Consider the following 23,708-nt stretch of genomic DNA (forward strand, 5'->3'; position numbering starts at 1 on the left):
CTTCGTGTGACCTGCAGATTAGATCAAGTACAGACTGGAATGGGTTTCCATGGCCGAGTAGCTGCATCCAAGTCACACATCACCAAGTTCAATGCAAAGCGTCTGATGCAGTGGTGTAAAGCACGCCGCCACTGGACACTAGAGCAGTGGAGAAGCCTTCTTTGGAGTCATGAATCCCGCTTTTCCATCTGGCAATCAGATGGATGAGTCTGGGTTTGGAGGTTGCCAGGAGAACAGTACGTTTCAGACTGCATTGTGCCGATTATGAAATTTAGTGGTGGAGGAATTATGGTATGGGGTTTCTTTTCAGGACTTGGACTTGGCCCCTTAGTTCCAGTGAAAGGAACTCTGAATGCACCAGGATACCAAAACATTTTGGACAATTCCATGTTCCCAACCTTGTGGGGACAGTTTGGAACACCCCTACCTCTTCCAACATGACTGCACAACAGAGCACAAAGCAAGGTCCACAAAGACAAGGATGACAGACTCTGGTGTGGATGAACCTGACTGACCTGCGCAGAGTCCTGACCTGAACCTGATAGAACAGCTGCAAAAGGTGGACCAACATAATATTGAAATCTATGGGTTAGAATGGGATGGCACTTCAGTTCATGTGTGAGTCAAGGCAGGTGAGCCAAAATATATAATAACTGGTGAGCCAATACTGTTATACTATATTACTACAGAATGTAAGCATTCTGTAGTAATACAGTGTATGTTGAACCGTCATGGAAAACCATATATTTGAATGTGTATATTGAAAAAAAATATTCACATTTGCATAAGATACATAATATTTGCGTATAAACCAAGTAAACACACGTAAGCTGCAAATTCTCAATTGACCAAAATTTCTGAACAGTTCAAAACCGAATTCACATAAAGACCCGTTGGCCGAAACCCTCCACCGACATCTGCGCACATCGGCGAATGCAGGAAACACTTATGAATTATGTATACCACGCATCCGAAATGTCATATGTGGAAAATGTGCAGAATGTGAATAGTGGCTGTGTGACACGACCTTTAAATGCTTAGTTTCTCATTCAACTTCACTGAAAAAAATCCACACATTTGGTGGAGCGTTGTTCTATTTCTTTTTTTTATTACTATTATTGATCCTGTGCGTTTTCATGATTGGGTTCTGTCTCTGTCTGTGGTGCTGAATTTGAAGAAGGACTAAACTTTCCTCAAAACTATGGAGTTCATTACTATAATCTTTAGAGGAAGTTCGAATAAAACATCGATTTCCTCTCTTGTTTTGGGTGGAGGGGGTTGGATGATGTTTTCCCATTCATCTGCAGCTCCTCACGTGGGAGGAGGGGCGAAGGGGAATCCCGGCCACAGAAACATCCTGTTCTGCAGCCTCGACCTCCACATTCCAGACGCAGGAGAGCCGCGCGCGCATGACTGACCCGAGCGGTGATGCTTTTGGACTGAAGTGAATTTGAACTCAGATTGGGATGGTGTGGAGGAAGAAGCGCTCCTCGGTGATGTTTACAGGGAAGGACAAGCTCCTCCCCGACGAATCAGCGGCGGTGTCAGGCTGACCGCGGAGCTCGTGGATGAGCGGCGCGTCTCTCTCTGCGCTGCTCCGCCGCTGTCCTTTGTGTGGAGTGAAGCTGACTTTCTTAGATTCTCGTTTGTCAGTGGGGGACGTGTTTTCGTCGTCGTGTTTTCAGGCCCTCCCCTCGTTTGGCTGAGCGCTAACAAAGCGCGCAGACCTCTGGCGAAATGTCAAGGATGCGCGGACAAGGAGGCGGCGTGGGACGCTTGTCACGAGTGAAACTGTGAGAACTAGAGTCTTTGCTTTTCTTGGAGTCTTTTTTTATATAAGTGAGACAGTATGGGACCGCTTGACACGGGTGTGTGCTCGTGGATCGCTTTGACTTGACCCCGGACTGCATGAGTGTGCGCAGTCCCTCCGGCCTCACCGTGCGCCAGGACGCCCCCACTGCGGACAGTCTGCGTTCGGATGTCAGAGCCGCGCTGAGAAAACTCACATAAGGGACGGCATAAAGGGGTGCTTCAGTGAGGGGAACCCCATCCAGGAGCCCCGCAGCTCCTCATCTGCCAAAGCAATGGATGACTCGGGGATTATAAGGCGGCGGAGGCTGCAGGTGAGCTGAAAGGGAGTCAGTTTCCCATCCTTTACTAGTCATAGTTCACTCTTGTTTAATCCCTCATTGTGACGTTTAATTTCTTAATGTCTTATTGATTCCCCCCCTAACTTTCTTATCATTAAAGGTCAATCAAAAGAGTATGACTTCCATCAAAACAGCTGCTCAATTAGCAATATTATGAGCCTAAATCCAGTAAAAACCTTTCATACCTGCAGCTGTTGTATCTGAGCTGATTCCACTGAAGCCTTTGCCCTCGTTAAATTCCCATAAAGATCATTTCTAGATGGAATTGTGCACACTTAGCCCCTTGAAGGAAACACTGGTAATGAATGGCCACTCAGGCATGTTGATCTGACGTGTTTAAATGTTCATCCATTATGAAGCAGGCTGTGTGAGCGCGGGTCATCCCCTCCCCATCAGCGCACGCTTCGCTCATGTGAAGTGAGGAGCAGGCTGCAGCCACACAAACGAGCGCGCACGCACCTGTGCGTTTGATTTCATTCATTCTGCACTGGAGTGGCTCCATTTACTCAAACCAAGAACTGTGAGAGACTGGAGAACTGCGTGGAGGAAATGAGGCGATGATTCCAAGTCTCATCATCCTGACATCAATATTTGTGATGAAGAGACCAGAGTCTGAAGCATTTTATAGACATTATGGTGTTAATGGCTGTAAAAAATGCCTCACATTGAAGGATCTGTGCATTTCCCTCATCTGCCCGTCGTCTTTACGGCTTTGTCTAGTGAAAGTGTGTAAGTTGCGTTAACTGCTATGCTCAATCCCCGCGGGCCTCATCATCCAACTGTCACTCCCTCGGGCGTAATGCGAGCACTCTGTCACCCTGTCTGCACCATATGGCGGCACGCCTCTGCCCTCTGCAGCTGGGGGTCAGAGGTCAATCCCATATAGTGCACTGCTGCAGCAAACACAATCATTTAGCCTTTTCTGTCAATATACTTGACAATGGAATCACGTTTATTATCAAACAAATCTTTTTTCAATTGAGATTAAATGGATAAAAAATTTGAGAATTTTCACCCATTCACTTTATGGACTAAAACAAATTTTTTCTTTGACGTCTTTTTTGCCTTGCAGGAGTTTAATGTATTAATTAAAGCGCAGAGCCTGTTAGCGTTCCTGAAAGTGAAAGCCTGCAGGCTACATGCTGATTGTCTTCCTCTCAGACAATGCTTGAAGCCTGGAGGGTTATGTGCATTTTCCTGAGTCAAATCATGCACTTAGTCTTCAAGATCGTAAAGTTTAGCATTATATACTTTCATAGAACCGATCAATGAAAAAATTAAAAAAACATTTTGGACCTTGATATGCTTCGTTGTTTATCAGCTCAGCTTTCTGGGTTCTTTATCAATGAAGCCAATGAAAGATTTTAAAGTCAGAATTTAATTTCATACATCAACATTTTACTTTATTTGAATTATTTTCTCTCATTTTTTTACAGTTTGTTAATTTTTAAGGAATTCTTTTGAATTGAGAGACCCTGCAATAATGCAGTACTTCTGTATTCTCACAAGGTTATTTGTGCTCAGCTTTTAAGTCCCACTCTGATTAGGTTTTGATCTTTTTTCCAAGTGTTTCCCGTGATCTTTAATTACAATTATGCCGCTTTTAGCCAAAATCAAATAATCTGTGTCATTTTCTAGGACATACCGTAGTTTGTGCCGATTGGCAGTAGTTTGTTTGAAAATTGCCTCTGAGTTGTGAGCGGGAACGTTGCATGATGTATCTTTACAAATCTTGCAATTTTGACTTTATATATGTTAACATTTTGACTTTTATTCCATGTTTCTTGAAACTGCACAACAATGTAGTTAGATATCCTGCCCTGAAAACACAAATCAAGACAGAAAATCTTTAATACTGTTTAAATGAGAACAGTTTACTCTTCAATGTGCTTGAAGCTTTGCCATAATAGATTGTCTGAATCAGTCACTTACTTAAAATTCAAGATAAGGCCCACAGACGCAGCATCACCCCGGAGAAAGTTCCTGAACTAGCTAGTCAGTCACTAATGTAAGTGATGGCCGGTCTGACCACTTTCTCCTGGCACCACATCCCTCATCCATTGATCCCCCTGCCTTGTCTGCTGGCCAAACCCTTTCTCCCTTCTCTGCAGTGGAAATGGACCTTCCAATACATCATGTGTAAGCACCAGCAGAATTTATATTCCTGCAGCTTAGCAAATGCTATTTCTTTACTATGAGGTCTTTTTTTTCTCCCCCTGTTGCTTCTTTAGTGGAACCGATGTGTCGTGAAGGACACGACCGCAAAGGAGCCTTTATGGGTGTAACTTATGACCATACCAGAGGACAGGATTATTTACAGGCCTTTAACGTCTCTGTCGGCTGGCATAGTGCATCAAAATGTGTGTCCCTGAATGACTTTTCCCTGCAGAAACACTCCAGTCTAATCAGGAAAAGATTGAACAAACTCTGCGTTCCTGCAAAAGCACTTTTGGGGATCGAATCTATCAGCAGTTAAAAGGTTTTAAGAAAAAAAAAACGTATATGGTTAGATTTGGAAAACATCTGTCTGTAGCTGTCAAGTGACAGCATTTTAATTGTCATCAATGGAGCTTGTGTGCTCTCCTGTCAGTCTACAGCCTGGAGCTATAATACATCAGACAGTCATTTATTAGCCGCAGGGAAACCTGAAACAGCCTGTAACATGGTGCTTGTCAGGCTTTGATCGACACATCTTCTGAAGTTCGTCACCTTTTTATCTTCACAATTCACGAGTTGAACGGCAAAAATGAATTCACGCCGGAAGACCCGCTTCTGACTGATTCACATTTGCTGTAATGTGGGGAGCGCCGCTTTGTAAAGAGCGAGGTGAGGCATTCAGGGACCATGGCGGAGTCACTGGGAAGCCAAAGTCTTTGGAATCAAACAGTAGAATCCACACATGCAAACAGAACTCTTCTTCACAGTATCTGCTTATCTTTTTCTTTGAGAAAATGTGGAGACTTGATTTAGAGCAGCTTTAGAAGCATCCATCTGCTGTTTCTTGATAAGGAACAGAGCTGTCTATCTATTTTGAAGTCAACCATATCACACCGATTGAAGGCAAATGCATCTTAATCACATATACTTTTACACTAACATCAATTTTTACTTAAAACTCTTTTTATTTCCTCTGCCTTCCTTCCCATCTGATTCCAGCTATTACAGGCTCACATTTTGACTCCAGATCTCCTTAAAGACCCACTCCAAATGTTTTTGGTGTTGCTAACTTGTTCTTGTGCCATTTTCTCATAGTGAAGGACAAATATTAAGAACATTTATCATAAAATTGCATTTCTGAGTGTTTCTATATTCAAATCATTGTGAATCATGCAGGAGCAAATGAAAAAGGATGTTTGAAAAAGATTCTATTTGTTTCGTAGAAAATACGCTAGGCGGACCACAAACTCCTTGCTTCATTCCCTTCTTGCATCCCTGGCAGACAAATAGACCCACGGACGTCTTTGTTTTTCCTCATCTGAGCTGGCATCTGACTCAAAACTGTACAGCTGGACAGCTCCAATGTTGCTCGCCACTTTTGTTGCACCGGTAATGTCAGTGTGAGAGACTGTAAGTTAGTGGGACAGTGTAAACAAAGGCGTCATAGGAAATAAGTGGAGGGTTGCTTCCAGCCCGGCTGACAACTCAGAGGTGAATTTCAAATGAACTACTGCTGCTCTGCAGAAACTATGTCCTAGAAAACAGTACAAGTTTCTGATTTTGGCTAAAATGTCATAATTATAATTAAAAGACCACTGGAAACACTTTTATAATGGATCAAAAGATAATCAGTGTGGGACTTTAAATTTAGTCAAGTTTTGCCAAGTTAATAGATACTTTTTCAATTAGGAATATACTGACTGAGCAATAAAGGGAATTCATGGAAGGGAAATTGATTAAAAACAGAAGCAGAAGATGATTTCACAAGTGCTGCACTTCATTTCATGTTCCATTTGGGTCTTTTACTGTCTGGAATGATGAAGTTATATTCAATCATGAGCTTTTACTTTTAGTCATAAAAGATTATGGAGCAGCCACCTGACAGTAGTCATGTGCAAACATTATTCCGCTTGTTTTTAAACCCAAAAGTTGTGTCCAGCGGTTGTTTTAGAAGAACTGAACAGAAGAACAAAAATCCTGTGACCTGAAGGAGTCAGCATTTTCAGTTTATCTTTAATGCAGGTCATCACTGTCTTAGATTTAATGAGCTGAAGACTCAAATTTGCATCACATGGAGTGATGCAAAGATGAGTTTTTTTGCTCTCAATGGATTGTGACCTTAAGTTCAGATTTTCCAGCTAAAATGGAACGTGAAGGAGGGTCTAAGGGCAGGGATGCCAGTTCAGTTTAGTCAGTTTGTTAGTTCAATTTAGTATTTTCCTTTTGAATTCTATGTATTTATGATCCTTTTGATGTTATGTTTTACTTTTCAATTACCGACACGAAGCCCATCGAGACGACTGTTGTTGTGAATTTGGGCTATACAAATCAAATTGAGTTGAATTGAACCTTTTTTGTACAGAATTTTTAGGTGGAAAGCCCTGTTAATAATTTTGAATTTGTCTCACGATCCTGCTTTTACAGTAATTTTATTTTTCCGGCCTAATATAGCTGATTGGTTGAAACCTGAAACATGGAACAGATGCCTCCCAGCACCGACACTGTCATCGCCTGAGGCTTACAACTATCACAGCTTTATAGAAGGTCTTTTAATGGATTCAGGGTTGTTTCCTTTTGTTCTCATTGATTGAAACAGCTGCTCCAACATCTGGTCAGGGCTTGTAACAACCTTCCTCACGAAGAGATTTTTTTTGTAAGTCATGTTCTCCTTGACTCTGAAAGCTGGGGGCCAATTAGCCAAATCAGTGAAGGACGAGTGGAAATGGATTAATGCAGTTCCCATTTACCGTAGCTGTGCTCACAAAACAAGTTTGTGTCAGTTAACAATGAAAAATGTAACAAAGTTTAACAATTTTGTGTACTTTGTAGCTGTATCTTGTTAATTTGGTAGATCAGAGGCACTGACACTTAAAGTCCCACTCCAATAATCTTTTGACCTATTTTTAAAGCGTTCCCAGTGGTCTTTTAATTATGATTATGCCGTCAAAAAACCGGTGTCATTTTCGAGGACATAGTTTCTGCAGAACGCCAGGACTGCATTAGAAATTCATCTCTCAATGGTGGGCAACTCCGCCCCCTTTCCCTTCCAATTGCTGATAGCTCGAAGCAGTGTTGCCCATCCAGCATATTTTTTTATGTAGCAAATATCACCTTTTTTTAAACTACATCTTTTCATTTTCTCCTGATTCACAACAATTTGAATACAGAAATACTCAGAAATGCAATTTTACGGTTGATATATATCCTCCTTATATACTGTATGTCCTCCATTATCAGAAAAACACCACACAAATATGTTAAAAACACAATTTTCATGGAAGTGGGTCTTTAAAATAATGTCTGTGATGATTCTCAGTCATCAGGGTGACGTTATCACAGGATTCTGTTCTTTAGGGTATCTGGCAGATGTAAGCACTTTGCGGATTTTGTCAGTACCTAATTGAAGATTGTCATTAGTAAATAAATTAGTAAATTAGTAATCTGTCTTATTCATTCAGATGAATCAAGTCTGAGCTTTGTGTGGCATTACTGTGGCTTTCAGACAATGGCAGCTGGTCCTTTCTTGCCTGTATCTGCAGGTGAAATTCGATGATTTCTGTAGTCTGCAGGTTTTTTGGAATTCTTTTCATATTCCTGTACCTGCTGAAGGGGATTGCCAATAAATCTTTAAAAATTCGGAGTCAACCAAGTCATGTAATCACAGGAATCAGTGTCTGATTCTGTGATACTCTACATAACAACTGCCTTAACCGGGCTCAGCAGCCGGTCAGTGGGTTGCTAACAGCCCCTAACAACATTAACCTGTGTGACAGAAGAGGGTGTGAAGCTACTAATGCTATAATTGCATCTGCCACTATGAGTAATGCCCCACAGTAAACAGCTGGATAAAACTGAAGGGCAAAATATTCCGAGCCATGACAGAATGTCTCATGCTGGCCATTTCTCATTTTTTTCTCCATCCTCGTTTACTATCTGCATCCCCTCCGTGTCCTTCTCTACTTCAGGGGTTAGCAGGGATCCAGGCTGTGCTGGCACGAGGCTTGGCAGAGAGTGTGTTTGTCTTTTTGTGCTGTTTTGTGCTGTGTTGGTTGGTTTTTGTGATAGTGAAACAAAGTAAAAGGTGCGGCAAAAACATCTCACTGCTTCTCAGGTTTGGTGTTAACCTCAACAGTTTTCTTTCATCTTTGAGTAGGGATGTCTTAAAAGTCAGTTCATTCAAAATCAAAGCTTTTATTAATACATGTTATAATAAAAGGTTACTATTTGGCCTAAAAGTAGGTAAATAAGTCATGTGTCACCTGCTCATCCCACAGATCCTTACAAATATGGCAACACCTCAAAATCAGATAAAGATGCATTCCTACAGTCTGCTCAAAACATAAATACATGGTATTTAAAAGTACTGTATGCCACTTTTAAATAATGAAAGAAAAAAATACTCCATTTGTCTGCTGTCTTTGTATTCATGTTGATGTAATCGATTAATGTTATGCCATCATAAGAGCAGGGTGGTGCAGTGGTTAGGAATCTCAGTGTGAAGGCCATGGTTTGGATCCCGTCTGTTTTCCTGTTTTCCTCGTTCATGCGTGGGTTTTCTCTGATTCCCCCCGTAGTTCAAACACATTCTTCGTAGTTCATTAGTGACTCTAAACTGTCCCGAATGTTTGTTAGTGAGTGTTTAATCTGTCACAGGTCTGCTGTGTGGCCCCTGCGCAGGTTGTACTCCGACTTTGCCCTTAGTTAGCTGGGCTCTGACAGCCTTATGACCCTGAACAGAAATAAAACAGGCTGAAAAGAAGAATCTCGGTTTGACGCTCAGGCCAGTGATTACCACGTCATTCATTTGCGTGTACTGTTCCAGCTCCATCACCCTTCTTTCCAGAAAGGCAATCCTCTGGTCTTGCACTTGCTTCTGGACCCGCCAAACCTTCACCTCCTCGACGAAGTCCAGAATACCCTTTTGTTGCATCCTAACAAGAGAAATTTCCTCTGCAAGGAAATCAAGTGCTTTCTTTTGGTCACAACCTTCTTCGGTTGTTTGGGTTTTTTGGGACCCATTTTTATTTAAAGGGAACCTGTTTAAGCAGCCAAACCACCAAGTCAGGACTGGTTCGGTCCAAAACAACTTCAATAAATTAAGCTAAACATTGTACTTCTAAGTGTTTCTTTATTCAATTAATGTGAATCGGGAGCAGAGGAAAAAATGTCGAGGGGAAAAGGCTTGGAGCTGTGGCGTAGAAGCTCCAATTGTTTGGCCACAGGCTCCCTGCTCCGCTCCATTCTGATGCATCAACCTGCGGACAAACAGATCCATGTTCGTCTTTCCACGTTTGAGCTGGGATCTGGCTCAAAGCTGCACAGCTGGAAAGCTCCAATATTGCTCATCATTTTTGTTGCACCAGTGTTGTCAGGATGGGGGTGTGAGGGGCTGTAAGTTAGCAGGAGAAAGTGAATTTCTAATGAAAAAAAAACATATTTTCTAGAAAACAACACAGTTTTTCAGATTTTGGCTAAAAATTTTGTAATCCTAGTTTAAAGCTTTTAAAATGGATCAAAAGATGATCGGAGAGAGACTTAAATATGCAGACCTGCTCCATGACATAAACTCATTTTCTTTTCAAACGCGTTCTTGTTTAAAGTGAAGGAACAGGCATTTCAGCCATCTCAAACATGTACCTTCCTCACATATTTGGTGTTATTTACAACTGTAAAACAGTTTTAAAGCATTTTGCTCCTACTACAAATACATTTTTTTCAAAAGTGCAAATTTTTAAAGGAAAATACTGACATATAACAGTCTGCTTGTACGTCTTCTACTAACAAAATGCGCCATCATGTCAAAATGAACAAAATAAACTGTCTTTTTATCAAGACAAAACTTGTTGACCAAATGCATTCTTACAATGACTGATGTTTCTATTAAACCATTTGTATATTTTTATCCATGTTTACGGATGTAAGTCTTATGTTTTGTTTCTCTTTCTCTCCAGGATTTGCCTTTGCCGCGCAAAAACAGCAGGTGAGTTGGACTTTCGCTTCTCTCCTCGTCCTTCTCCACACCCTTCCAACCTTTTCCTTCTGTCTCAGGGGAACGTTAGCCTCTACATGATTATGAAGAAGTGGCTTCCTCATCAGCGAAGTCTGTCCTCTGAGGTTACAGCAACCTTGCAGCTTTCTTTGGCTCAGCACACTTTTTGTTTTACAGCAGTGTGGCTTGTAGAGAGAAGTTTGTTCTCCATGTGTGAACGAGGAATTGGTGGAAAATGGAAAAGATGAGGAGGAAGCCCTGTGGCGTGCAGCTGAAGTGTGTCAGATAGTGTCGAGCCAGAAGGAAGCTCTCCGTGGTGCCGAAAGCCTGTCTGTCTTGTTCCAGTTACTCAGTCTTTCTTCCACACCCTCTCTTGCCTTTGTTGAATTTTTATTATCCATTATTATTCCACTCTCAATTCCAATTCTCATCATTTTGCCTCTGCTCAGCTTCATTTCCCTTTTCCTTTTATCCCTTCCGGCTTTATCTCCAGCTTAGAGTCTCTGTGCAATATCTGTTTCTAATTACAAAACCAGCATTGTGCCTATGGCTCACTGATATTAAATCTATTAACACAAGAACTCTAAATGAGAACTTTATAGCTCTGTATGGAAATATTGCACCGTTGACATCCACTTTTTTATGTCTTAGAAAATAACAACTTATATGAAACACAGTCATTTATTATTTAATGTTGTTAAAGAATAAAGGCATGTTTTGCTATAATTGCAACGTGCATTTATCAGTAAAGAACTGCATTTCAACCACATAAGAACAAAAACGAGTTTTGCTTCAATGATACATAAATTACGTTTCATTTTCTGTATGAAGACAGGCAAAGCTGTTGTAATATTGAAAGAAACATTTGGGGTAAATATTATCCCACTCCTGGAGACAAGCACACCAGTCTGATGTGACTCGGTATCAATGTTACTCAGGCTTTTATGCATCTTGGTTGTAGTTAATGATGATGACTGTTTGGAGAAACTAAACTGGATTAAAATACCCAAGTTGTTAACTTCACAACTCAACTATCTGAGCTTTCAGAGATAGAAACTTTAAAAACAAGTTCTAACTTTATAAATGTGAGCAGGACTCTGCAACTGATGAGAGAAAACTGAGCCTTTTTGGAGACAATTAAAATACTTGCTGTTATAATTTGATGTAAGCACCGTACTATGAAAAGTGGATTCATCCTGTAGACCAGGGGTCAACAACCCATAACACTAAAAGAGTAATTTGGTTCCATTTCTTACTGACTGAAACCCAGCAAGAGCTGGCAAATTCCCACCTCACTGTTAAAAAAAACTTGTTTTTGTGGCATTGAAACCATTCATTTATAAAATATAGCCTTTTAAAGATTTTACAATGTACAGCCACCAAACAATGAATAAAGCAGTGCAGTAAATCAAACAGAGGAGCTTCCAAACATTTCCAACATTCAACTTTCCCGTTTAATTGGGTTTAGTCGGTCTGTTCTGCTGCTGCATGGCGTTCACTTGCTGCTCTGTATGCTCACTTCAACTTTGATCTTGTAAATTTACTACTTTAAATCTGATACATTTATGAGAAAAAGTCGTAAATTTACGAGAATTAGTCGTAAAATTGCAAATTTAAATCTCGTAGTATATACATATTTTTTTTTTCGTAACAATGACTGAATTACAGTGATAAATACCGGTAAACATAGTGATATAAACAGTATAATAATTTTACCCTCTTTTTATTTTGAAGCACATCAAATTCCCTTTAAAATAAAATACAGCCTGTGTCAAATAAGATGCTCCTGCTTAAAGGACAGTGCCTCTGAGCAACAACTAGACACTTGTTGTGTGACAGAAGATCAGAATACAACAGAATACAAATACAAAAACATCAATTACAACTGAACTAAAACAAGTTAGCCTAACCTACAAACTACCAATGTAAATTATCAGCATTGAAAGAGCCACAATGGAGCAATAATGGAGCTCTTGAGCAACAGGTATCAGATCCCTGCGTTATATTTTGCCCTATATAGCACCAAAACAGTTGCAGTCTAAACAAAAATGTTCTAATTTATTTGTATTTTTTACTTTGTTAAACATCTATGTTTGAAGCTGAAACCGTTTTATTTGGATGCACAGACATTTTCACATCAGCTGAAACGTAACTCAGTCTGTTCACAAAAGTAGTTTTCCACAGCTAATCTGGATCCCTGGATTAATACTAAGATTGAAGCAGAATTAAAAAAAAGGATGTTTGACAATGTTCCTTCATCTGGATGACACGGCTCTGTTTCTAAGCAGCTCTTTCAGCGACAGATTGTTACCCCCAAAGAGTCTGAAGAAGCGACACCGTTGGTCGTTTCTAACCTGCTATCATCACAGCTCTTCCCAGATCCACTGTAAATGTGTTCATTTGTTGTTTTAGTCACTCTATCTATGTTCTAGTCATTTTTAAATTATATTGTGCAATCTTAACTACTTAATTGTGTCCCCCGGTGCCAGTTTCTCTAAGATTTTGTAAATATGCGATACATCTTCTTTTTGTGAACTGTACATACTTATTACTATAATGCAGCAATGTTGAAATGTGCCTATTGTGGGACGAATAAAAGGGTTATCTTTATTTATTTATTGTTCTGAGGTTAGTGTCTGGTGAGATCTGGGCTTTTCAAAGGCGTTTCAGTAAAATCTGACTCTACAGGTACATTTGTGAATGGGAATGTTAATGTAATTATTGGCTTACCCTACATTTATCACACAAAAGAAGAAAATCACATTTCTCAGCCTGTAAATGGTACCAGCACACCTTGGTCCCTTTGTGTTGCGGCCTCCCTGACATCCCGTCTCCCGGGATGTTATCGTCCCACCAACCATCACTGCTTTGTGAGCTTCTATGGCTGAGTTCAGTAGGGTCGGCATCACGTTCAATCTGCCGGCTGCATCCATTCGTGGGTAAACACTCATTCAGAGTTTGTGACCAAGAGTGCTGCACATCATAATTAGCTCGGCTTTTTCACTCTTTGTATTCGTTCAAAACCTTTTCCCCGCAGTTATGCAACAGTCCTCCCGAGGTTGTCCTTCAGCCTTTCTCCTCTCTCTGCTGGCAGAAGTTAACCTCCCTTTTGACTCGCCGCCATCCTCTTTTTTATGATGCAAATAGCCTGCAGGAGATCCTTTTAACTGAGAAAATGCAAAACTCAGATGCAGTTCACAATAATACTCCTCGGCCCTTAAGGATGAGCCACAGTCCCCTGAGATCTTTTGTTTTCCTTTCCAAAAGACGGACCCACCCTTCCTCCATCCCCTCGACTCGTGGCACATTTTCCTCTTCTGTTTCTCCACGTCTCGCTGTTTTACTCGCTCAGAGGAGCATAGAATATATTGTGAACTTTTAGCATTTGTTTTTTTTTGCCATTGAATCATCTTTGCCATGTGAGCTTCTGAATTTCATCCTGTTCTTGCCGATCAAAGATACGACTGCTCATCATGCTCCGCCGAGCTAGAAGGTATGGAGAAGCTTCAGACAGACATTATGACATGTTTGTGTAATTTTAGGCCGTGGTTTGGTGGCATTTGGAGTATGCCCTGTGCTTTTGTTTGTGACCATTAGCAATATACATTACCAAGAAATCCAACTAACCCAATGTGTAATCTAACAGCTGTTTGCGGTGCAGCTTAAACTAAAAATCTTGAATCAGGGTCACTAAATTCTCGGTAAAAATCCAACATTAAACCTTCACTTTTTACTCCAAATGAGAGGATTAGGTTTCTGTTGGAGAAGAAGTGTCAATTTATTAATGTGGGTTTAAATTGGTTGTAAGCGACTTTGTTTCATGTCCTGGCTTTGAAAAAAAGTCACTTTCACCCTGCGTTCGTACTTGAGCTTTTGATTCAGATCTTTGTAATTCAGAAAAGAAAGTGCTTAGAAAACTAAACTATACTAAAAAGCGTATGAACTTGTTTCCAAAAATGCTCAACTCTTCATTGTTTGGTATCATTACTGCATACAGTCATCTCTGATGATTTCGACGCTTTGAAATTAGTGTTTTACTGAAAAACACATTACTTTTGTTGTGCTTTTCAAAAACGTTGGTATTTTATTGGTAGCTGACCACTCTAAGAATTATGTTTTACGGATCAGTGTGATCAATACAGTAATAAAAAAAGACAATTACAACAAATTCCCAACAGGTTTTGGTTAAAGAGTTTAAAAGTGCATTGAAACCTTTGCAAAGGTCTTCACTTTTCTTCACATACCATAATAGTCGCTTAAATAGTAACATACTTAGCAGAGGGATCTTCAAATCTTCTGAATTGAGTTTCTATCAAAACTTAACGCAAGGCAACTTTGCGGTGATTTGACGAATGAAAGAGAATTTTGATCGAGCAAAGATAGAAGTGAATTCGTGGATGATAAATATTTTGCAAAACCAGCACAGACTTGAACAAGATAGAAGTGCCAAACATGAACTTTTCAAACAGCAGCCGAAGCAAAAGAGTACATTGTACATGTGGGCAATGTCTATCAAGCACAATTTCAATCACATTCGTTTTCTTTATTTCTTTTTGTTTATTTATCTATTTTGCAACTGAAGACTACAAAGCCCCTGAAGTTATATAGAAATAAAAATAATTAAAACTGTTTTTATAAAGAAGCAATACCAAAATAAAAAGCTTAACTGTTTTCTTTTCTTTTTGCCATTTTCTGTATTTAGCTAGTTGTCAAGGCCCTCTAGAAGACAACTACCAGTCTCCATCCAATCTACCTATTCATTTAATTGAGAAAATACATAAATTGGATTTTATTTATTCGTTTTCTTCCAAAACTCAAACTTTGCCTCTAATGTCGAATCATTAACAATGCACCAATGATATTGCTGGCAGACATTTTTGTTTTAGTTATTTATTCATGATTATCTTGTATGTAGCTAATGGATTTAAATTATTTATTTATTTGTTTGTTTGTTTGTTTTGGGTTTTTTCACAGATACAGTGCACATCCAAAGCATTGCTGCAATGTGCCAGAATTAGCCCAAAGGCTATTTTTTATCCGTAGTCCCATTTAAACATTTAAACCATGATGCATTTTAGCCGATTTTTTTAAAAGGAGGGGAAGGCATGCATAGTGTCTTCAAGTGATTTTTGCTTCCCTGCATACAAAGGATTAAATTGTATTCTAATGGAGAGAGCACTTTGACCAAGCTTAGACACACCGATGGACAGTTATCTTAAATGACAGTAATTTATATAGAAAATTACTCAGTTTTAAATCGATTCAAATTTAAAATACGTGATCTGATTTGTACACATCAGATCTCTCTTTTGGCATCTTAAAATGTACGTTTATTTGCAGCTAAACCCACGGAATAAGGAGAGGGTCTGCCTCAGAAGGAGGACCACATGAGTGATGAAATCAAAGGAGGCGGGGAAGGAAGGAGGCAGCTCAGGAGGTGAAATGAGGATACAGGGAGCACAGGACCCTGGGGTGATATCTGTGTCTGCCCCTCCATTAGTGACCGGTTCACTAAGGTTACGTGAGCAGCAAGCAGCTCTTCCGTCTCCTGCACTCAGTCTTTTGTGTCATTCACTTTCTTCTGTGATTTTTTTCTTCTTTTGCCTTCGGTTTTACTTTTGAATGTGAGTGGACATCCTTGTGGGCAGGAGCTAATTTATTTATTGAGAAAACATTCTTTTCTTTCTTTTCTTTTTTTTCAGTTTTGGATCAGATTCAAGGTTGAGATGTTTGTGTTTCAGGAACTTTTTGTAGGCTTTAATGTGTGTTTGCACACAATGCAGGGTTTAAAACTACTTTTATAAAACAATCTGTTCTGGAATCGTTTTCATTCTTTTTGTTCATAAAGTTGTTTTTGTGCTCGTCCAGATGGATGGTCATTAAGATACTAAGTTTGCATCTTAAATAAGGATTTAAAATTAGTGAAACATAAGAACTAACGTTCGATAACACCAAAGAATTTATAGTTGATAAATTTCTGGACATTTACACAAAATTCCTACGTGAATAGACATATTTGCTTCGCAGCATCATATTTTCAAAATTCAGAACAGAAATAAACTTTTTTAAATAGGTTTTATTTTGACTGATATTTGCATCCGTGTATTTGCAATTTAAATTTTCATTTATTAATTCCAGAGTGGTGAGGGGGCAGGACTTAGTAGAAAAGAGCCTGTTTTAATTTGTAGTGAATCAAGTCAGTCAACCACACTGTCTTTGAAAAATTGATACCTACTCAGAATAATTTAAACACGAGAACTGTTAAGGAAAAGAATAAAGCTGTCTGTGAAGTGAAGTTTGGATTTTTCCTACTGAATAATCCACATACAAATGTTCCAAAAAGTATGGCTATCCTTTTTCGGTGGACTGACTGTCACGGTGGTGGCTCGAGAGCCGGTTGGACCCAGATGCAGAGGTGTGGCGTGGCGTGGCAAGAAACATGGGACAAGGCATGACAAGACATGAACACCAGAACAGGAATACTAATGGACCAACACAGGAGGAAGGCAGAGACAAGACTTAAATACAGACAGGGCAGACAAGACACAGGTGAACACGATCAGGGCAGATGGGGACCAAAGGAAGTAAAACTGAAGAAACCAGACAAGACAGGAGACTTTCAAAATAAAACAGGAAACAGAAACTAGACAGAACAAGGACCAAAACAAGACACAACAAACTGAAACCATGACACTGACCCTCTTCTAAGCTTATTGCACATCAGAATCTGACTTAAACTTTATTATGTGCAGAATTTCTAATATCCACCAAAAGGTAACCCCCCCCCCCCCCCTTTTTAAGCTTGTTTTACTTATTTTGATATTCTGTCATCCATCAAGGTTTGCTCTAAACTAGGGTCACCCCACACTAGGTTGATGCCGGCTTTGGCCTACCCTGTAAAGTCTTCTTAACGTGCAATGATTCATTTAAAAGATGCCAAAATAATTTATTTTTCCAAATAGAATGGAACTGACAGACTGAAGGACCCAAAATGCCTGAGTCCAGGCTTTGTGGCAGAAACTTAAACCTTAAATAAATGAACAAAAACATGACAGACACTAGTTAGCAACAAAAGAGGGACAAAACATGATGACCTGAAAATGAAGAATGGAAAACCTTAAATACACTGATAATCATTAACACAAAACAAGAAAATGATCGACTACCTAAACCTATAGTGTCCTAGTGACCTACAGGGAAAACTTAAAAAAAAGAACATTACCAGAACTAAGGAAATGTTTCTAAAGCAAAATGCACAATCCTAAAAAGAATTAATTTATATTGTTTAAAGAAATAAAAAATAATAATACATTTTATTTAAAAGCGCCTTTCAAAACACAGATTCAAGGACACTTTAGAGGTTAAAAAGTAAAACTCAATAAAATCATAACATGTTAAAAGCAATAAATAAGTTGAAATCATTAAGAAAATCCAATAGCAGAAGATGAAGAGTTGTGATCTGGAAAAGCTTATTTAAACAGATAAGTTTTGAGTCTGGATTTAAAAATTAAACAGGAGTCAATGTTACGGAGGTCTGGAGTTCCAGAGTTGGGAGTCGAGCGACTGAAGGCACAGCTCGCCATGGTGACCATATGGGCCGGAGGGACGGAAAGCTGAAGGGAGGAAGAAGACCGGAGAGAGCGAGAGGGAGTGTTGATATGGAAGAGATTGGAAAGATAAGATGGAGCCAGGTTATGGGGGGCTTTGACTTTGTAAACACTTTGTAAAGAAGAAGTTTGAATTGAATCCTGAAAGCTACTGGAAGCCAGTGCAGCTGCTGGAGAACAGGAGTGATGTGATGGAAGGAAGGAGTTCTGGTGGTGATGCGGGCATCTGAATTTTGGACCAATTGAAGTTTATTCAGAGTTTTATTGGGAAGACCAGAGAGAAATGCAGTAGTGGAGGCGAGAAATGACCAGACTATGAACTAAAACGGAAGCGGAGTGGACGGTGAGGGAGGGGCGGAGACGATTAATATTGCGAAGATGAAAGGCAGACCGAGTAATGCTATTAAAGTGAGATTGAGATTGAATGGGTAATGTGCTGTCAACGATGACACCCAGACTCTTTACCTGAGGGGAGGGAAAAATTGGAGAGGAATCAATGGAAAGTGTAGAACTGGAAACTTTGGAAAGGGTGGATTAGGAACCTATTACTATTATTATTATTATTATTATTAAAGAAATAAAGAATTTTCCTTTGACATAGCCTTAGCTTTAAATCCATGTTGTCTGTGTTCTGTAAAGCTGATAGACCTTTAAAGCAAAAAAAAGAAATTGAGTTCAGAAGTGAGACGATGAGTAGCAGTGTGATCAGAGCTCAATGCTCAATCTTGATGTTCCACTTATACGACACGTAGCCGACTTTGATACCACCAGGAGGCCTAGAAGCCCCATTTATTCAGCTTTGTAGCCACTTGTGTAAAGGCCCAAATTGCAATCATTCTCAACAAATCTTTTGGGAACATTTTTAGCTACACTCATTGGCCACTTTATTAGGCATGTAGACATGGTCCAGACGATCTGCTGCAGTTCATACCGAGAATCAGAATGGGGAAGAAAGGCGGTTGAAGTGAATTGTGGTTGTTGGTGCCAGACGGGCAGCTCTGAGTATTTTAGAAATTGCTGATCTACTGGGATTTTCACCCACAACCATCTCTTGGGTTTACAAAAATGGTCTGAAAAATAGCAAATATCCAGTGAGCGTCAGTTCTGTGGTTGGAAATGCCTTGTTGATGCCAGAGGTCAGAGGAGAATGGCCAGTACACTCAATGGACAATAGGAGATAAGAAAAACATTGTCTGGTCTGATGAGTCTCCATTGCTGCTGCTACATTTAGATGGTAGAGTCAGAATTTGGTGTCAACAACATGAAAGCATGGATCCATCCTACTCTGTATTAACAGTTCAGGCTGGTGGTGGTGGTATTATGTGTGGAGGATATTTTTCTTGGCACACTTTGGGCCCCGAATGAGCATGGTTCCAACACCACAGCCTATCTGAGTATTATTACTTACCATTTCCATCCCTTTGTGAACACAGTGTACCATCTTCTGATGGATACTTCCAGCAGGATAAAGCGCCACGCCTTAAAGCTGAAATCATTTCAGACTCGTTTCTTGAACATAACAATGAGTTCTCTGGACTCAAACAGTCTCCACTGTCATCAGATCTCAACCCACTAGATCACCTTTTGGATGTGGTGGAACGGGAGATTAGAGTCATGGATGTAGAGACGGCAAATCTGCAGCTACTGTTCTGAAAGCATTTAACCTTTTCCTTCTGAAAGGAAAAGGAGGTCCAACCCAGTTCTAGCAAGGTGGACCTAATTAAGTGACCGGTAAGTACATTTTGATGAAAAATGGAGAAAAAAACCCCCAAACAGCTGGAATCTTCACAACTGCTTTAATCTTTTAGGTTAGTTTATTATCAACAACAGGATTATGGATGCTTGATTTCAAGACCAGTTCTGCTGAGGGGTCTCAGTGTTACTTCCAAAACATTATCATTAAAAGGAAAAACGATCAGAACCATCTAAATTTAAGGCATCTGAAGTGTCATCCCTACTACAAACTGTGATACGTTTTTATCACCGACTTCTAAATTTACCCTAAATGTCCTTTGAGTTGTAGCTCTCATGTGTGGTTTAATTCGGAAACGTTCGAAAGTCTGCTATTTGTTTGCGAAAAATGTAAAAACTTTAGTCATGAAGCACTATAAACACATGCATAGCTGATCAGCGAACATAAACATAAATAAAGCAGTTAAAACACATGAGCAGCGAAACAAAATCAAAACCAATATCAGAGTAAAATGTAATGCTAATTCTCTTGCTTTAAAAATAGTTTTGAGAAGTGGTTTAAAGAAAGGATAAAAAGCATGTATGCACAGATTAGAGGATGTATAGAGGACAAGATAAAACATGTTGGCCCCTCAGGGGCTGTGGCTCAGGTGCATGCTGCTCTTTGACACACATTCTCCTTGTAAACACTCTTCCTCTGGATCTAAGAAAACCATTGCACTTCACCTAATCAATTAAATGCATTGGAAGGGAAGTCAGATGGAGGCAAAGGCCCCTGGATCCCACTGAAGCCTGAGTCCTGCTAAGTGCTGCAGCTTCCCCTAAGGAGTAAGGTTTAAACAAAAGCATTTTCCATTATCTGCTGCACCCAGCAAGGAGCAATGCTTTTCATCTCTTGTAACTGTAATGGACCAACTTTGATCCTCTTTCTCCCCTTTCTCCCCCCCATCATTTTTCTCGTCTTGTAATAAAAGGTTGCAGATGATGCAGGTTTCTGCACAGCCTTAGATGCCCCAGAGCTTGTCAGAAGACTAAAGAAAACCTGAGAGGGGTATTCTAAGAAAAAACAAAAGGTATACAAAGGAATTTATGATATGCCAGAGAGTCAAAGGTAGAAGGTAAAAGAGTAGTTTTATCCTTTTGAAGTTTATTTCCAGCATCTTCTTTGTCTTTTGGCTGCTTCCTTTAGGGAGTCGCCTCAGCAAAGAATCCGCCTCCATCTTATCTTCTCTGGATCCTCCTTGTTCCCACTAACCACCTCTTCGGTCTTCCTCTAGACCTGTTTCCTTGTAGCTCCAACCCCAACATCATCACTGTTCCTCCTCTCAACATTCCCAAACCATCTGCTGCATTTATCTCCTAAACATCTGCCGTGATCTGTTCCTCTGATGGATCCATTGCTGATCCTAACCATTTTCATCACACCCCAAAGAAGATCCAGCTCCGTCTCTTGTCTCTTTCTCAAGCTATGCACACACCAGGCATGTGACTTTTAGCCTATGGTGTTCACACTGGACAAGCAGGGAGGGGCTTCGGCTTCTTCTTTTTCTACTGTTTCCTAGCACATGTCCGCCACATACAGTTGAAAGAGCTTTCGTGTGAAAGGTTGAAGCGGTGCAAAGTTTTGGAATCTTGTCATATAATTACAGTTGGGCACAAACTGCAATTGTTAATTTCTTCTTCATGATCAATTTTTAAATGGTGCGCACTTCCGTGAATTAAAAGGGACAGATTCCATAGATACCAAATTTGAGTACGTAGTTGGTGTCATCATTACATGACGACCTGGTTTTGGTTTCAATGCGTTTTCAACGGCAGTTTTTTTTTATTTGTAGAGGCTGAAAACGGTCGAAGAAACTTGTGTAGCGACGCGTGAACATGAGTTTTGAACGTAGAAGCTCGAAACGTGCATATATGTGCATTTACATGGACTTTTTTTTAGTGTAAATGCTGCTTGAATGTGCATTGCAGAGGGCAGTGTGAACTTAACTTCAGAGTCTCTAAACAACATGGCTGCTACACATTTCCTTTCATTCTTGATGACACTCCTTTATCACACATCACACCGGAAACCTTGCTTGAACCATGCAGACCCCTATTCACTCTGTTGTTCTGGACTGTTGACCTAAAGTCCTCCACCTTCTTCATCTCTGCTCCCTGTAACTTCACTATTCCGTTTGAGTTCCTCTCATTTACGCACAGATACTTTTGTCCTGCTGCAACTCCAGAGCAGACCTCTCTAGATGTTCCTCCACCTGATTCCTGATCTCTCTATAGATCACAATGTCATCTGCAAACATCATGATCCACAGTTTCCTGTCTAGCCTCTTTTATTAGTCTCTCCATAACCACAGCAAAAAGAAGAAGCTCAAAGCCACTCCAAATTTTTTTTGGATAAATCTTTTAAATTAATTGTACTTTCCCCCCCCCCCCCCCCCCCCAATCATCTTGGTCATTTTGAAGGCTTTGACGTTTTCTCGTCTGATGCAAATGTGCTTTTCTCCTCTGGCTACAGTTGAGTTGCCATTTCACATAATGTCCCCATTAGATGATCTAATGCGTGTTCTCTGTCATCCTCTCCGCCATTCTCCGAGCTGACATAAGGAACCGGACTGACTTCTGTAATGATGTGTACATCTTTCCAGTCCTCCCTTGCTCTCCCTGGTGGGCATTATCAGAGGTCTCTCTGCTGCATGCTGCATAGCAACAAGCTGTCATGTGACCATGACTCCTTGTCTCCACCGCGTTCCCCTCAGACTCACAATCTCTTTTGTTCTTGTTTCAGGAAGAAATCAAGAATTTTTATGTCAGTTTGTTAAGCTCTCCCAGCTTTCACATTACCGCTTTCCTTTCTCTTTTTCTGTTTTCAGCTTCTTATGCAGTTCAGAATGCTCTGCTGTTGGTCCTCCAGCTGTAATGAGCTCACTGTTGATGAAGGTTCCTGTTTGTCCCGCTTTGTTCGGGCTCAGCCAGTCCAGTCTGTGTCATCCTGCTCATGCGCACCGAGAACAACAGTCCCTCGTGTGCTCTGTTTGTGCATCCTGCCATGCAGCGTGCATGTTCGTCGGCGAAAACTGGGCCACGTTTGCCTCACATGTGGGGGATGAGCACAAAGCACGCTTAACCTTTTGCTCCATCTGCTTCTTAATAATTATTTGACATCATTCTTTTTAGTCACACTTCTCTTTATGTCTACCTGAGTTCATCTTTTCAGCTGTTTCTACCAAGACCACCTGGACTTTGAGGTGAAGCTCCCCCTCTCCTCCCATCTATCTCTCAATCTGCATTGACCAACCAAAACCTGCCCTGGGCTCCACTCCGACATTTAGATTCTGCCTCAGCAGCACTGCAGAGTGTCTGCACATATAGCTGAGTGTTTTTCTTCTCAGGCAAAAATTTCAAGGCCGAGCATTGCTGGAGTTTGTGTGTTTACAGGAGGCTTCTATCGATTTCCTGCAGCACCAACAATCCATTAAACAAGAATAGTCCTGCAGAGCGTCTGGATTAGTCTTGCTCTATTTTTCATGTTTGCTCTTCAAAAGTAACTTGTGTAGCAACAAAACTCTGCCCATGCAAGACACGCAGGTGCACACAACTAGTAAAAATACCAACAAGAGGAGCATAGCTTAAAACAGATGAAGCAAGTCACTAAAGAATGAAACAGCTGGAAGTCCATGAGCCCAATAGAAGGTGCACAAAAGACAGTGTTCACTTTTAGATTTAACTGTCTTTTTAAATAAAAAAAACTTTCATATTTATGATATCCTATTGAATTCAATAAGAGAAAAAAAAACAGGAAGTTTTTGTAAAAAAAAAATTCTGGGACTTGTGTTCTAAAATTTGTAAGAACTACAAACAACGCTTTAATACATTTTTTAATTCAAATTATTTTGATTAAATATTTATTTTATCTTCAGTTCAGCTGGGTTATTTTTGCGTTTGAGGACTGACATTGAGGAACTGGCTTCCTGTTTGCTTGTAGTTTACAAAAAAATGTAAAAGGTTCTTCAAGAGAGCTCTTACCTTTTTAGTTTATTTTATGAATTATACTGTAGTATAAGTAAATAAACCATTGAATGTGTAGCAATATACTAACTAAATCCTTCCTCAGAC

General features: G+C 40.1%; 1 protein-coding gene across 7 annotated transcripts in view; it reads left to right on the top strand.

Annotated features, from left to right (window-relative positions):
• The first annotated feature begins 1,324 nt into the window (after window positions 1-1,324).
• mast1b (microtubule associated serine/threonine kinase 1b) overlaps window positions 1,325-23,708 on the top strand; it is a 50,948-nt gene continuing 28,564 nt past the window's right edge. For 3 of the 7 annotated variants that reach the window (XM_020705487.2, XM_078951207.1, XM_078951206.1), the window contains exons 1-2: window positions 1,325-2,123; window positions 10,259-10,287. In XM_020705487.2, the coding sequence (XP_020561146.1) occupies window positions 2,085-2,123; window positions 10,259-10,287 (68 nt within the window). In that variant the 5' untranslated portion in view covers window positions 1,325-2,084. Of the gene's footprint in view, window positions 2,124-10,258; window positions 10,288-13,599; window positions 13,790-23,708 lie in introns of those variants that run through there. The other 4 variants (XM_011478574.4, XM_020705488.2, XM_011478575.4 and 1 more) reach the window with 2 other exon arrangements.

The sequence above is a fragment of the Oryzias latipes genome, chromosome 8, assembly GCF_053564925.1.
Source record: "Oryzias latipes strain Hd-rR chromosome 8, Olatipes_Hd-rR_3.1".
Taxonomy (NCBI): Eukaryota; Metazoa; Chordata; class Actinopteri; order Beloniformes; family Adrianichthyidae; genus Oryzias; species Oryzias latipes.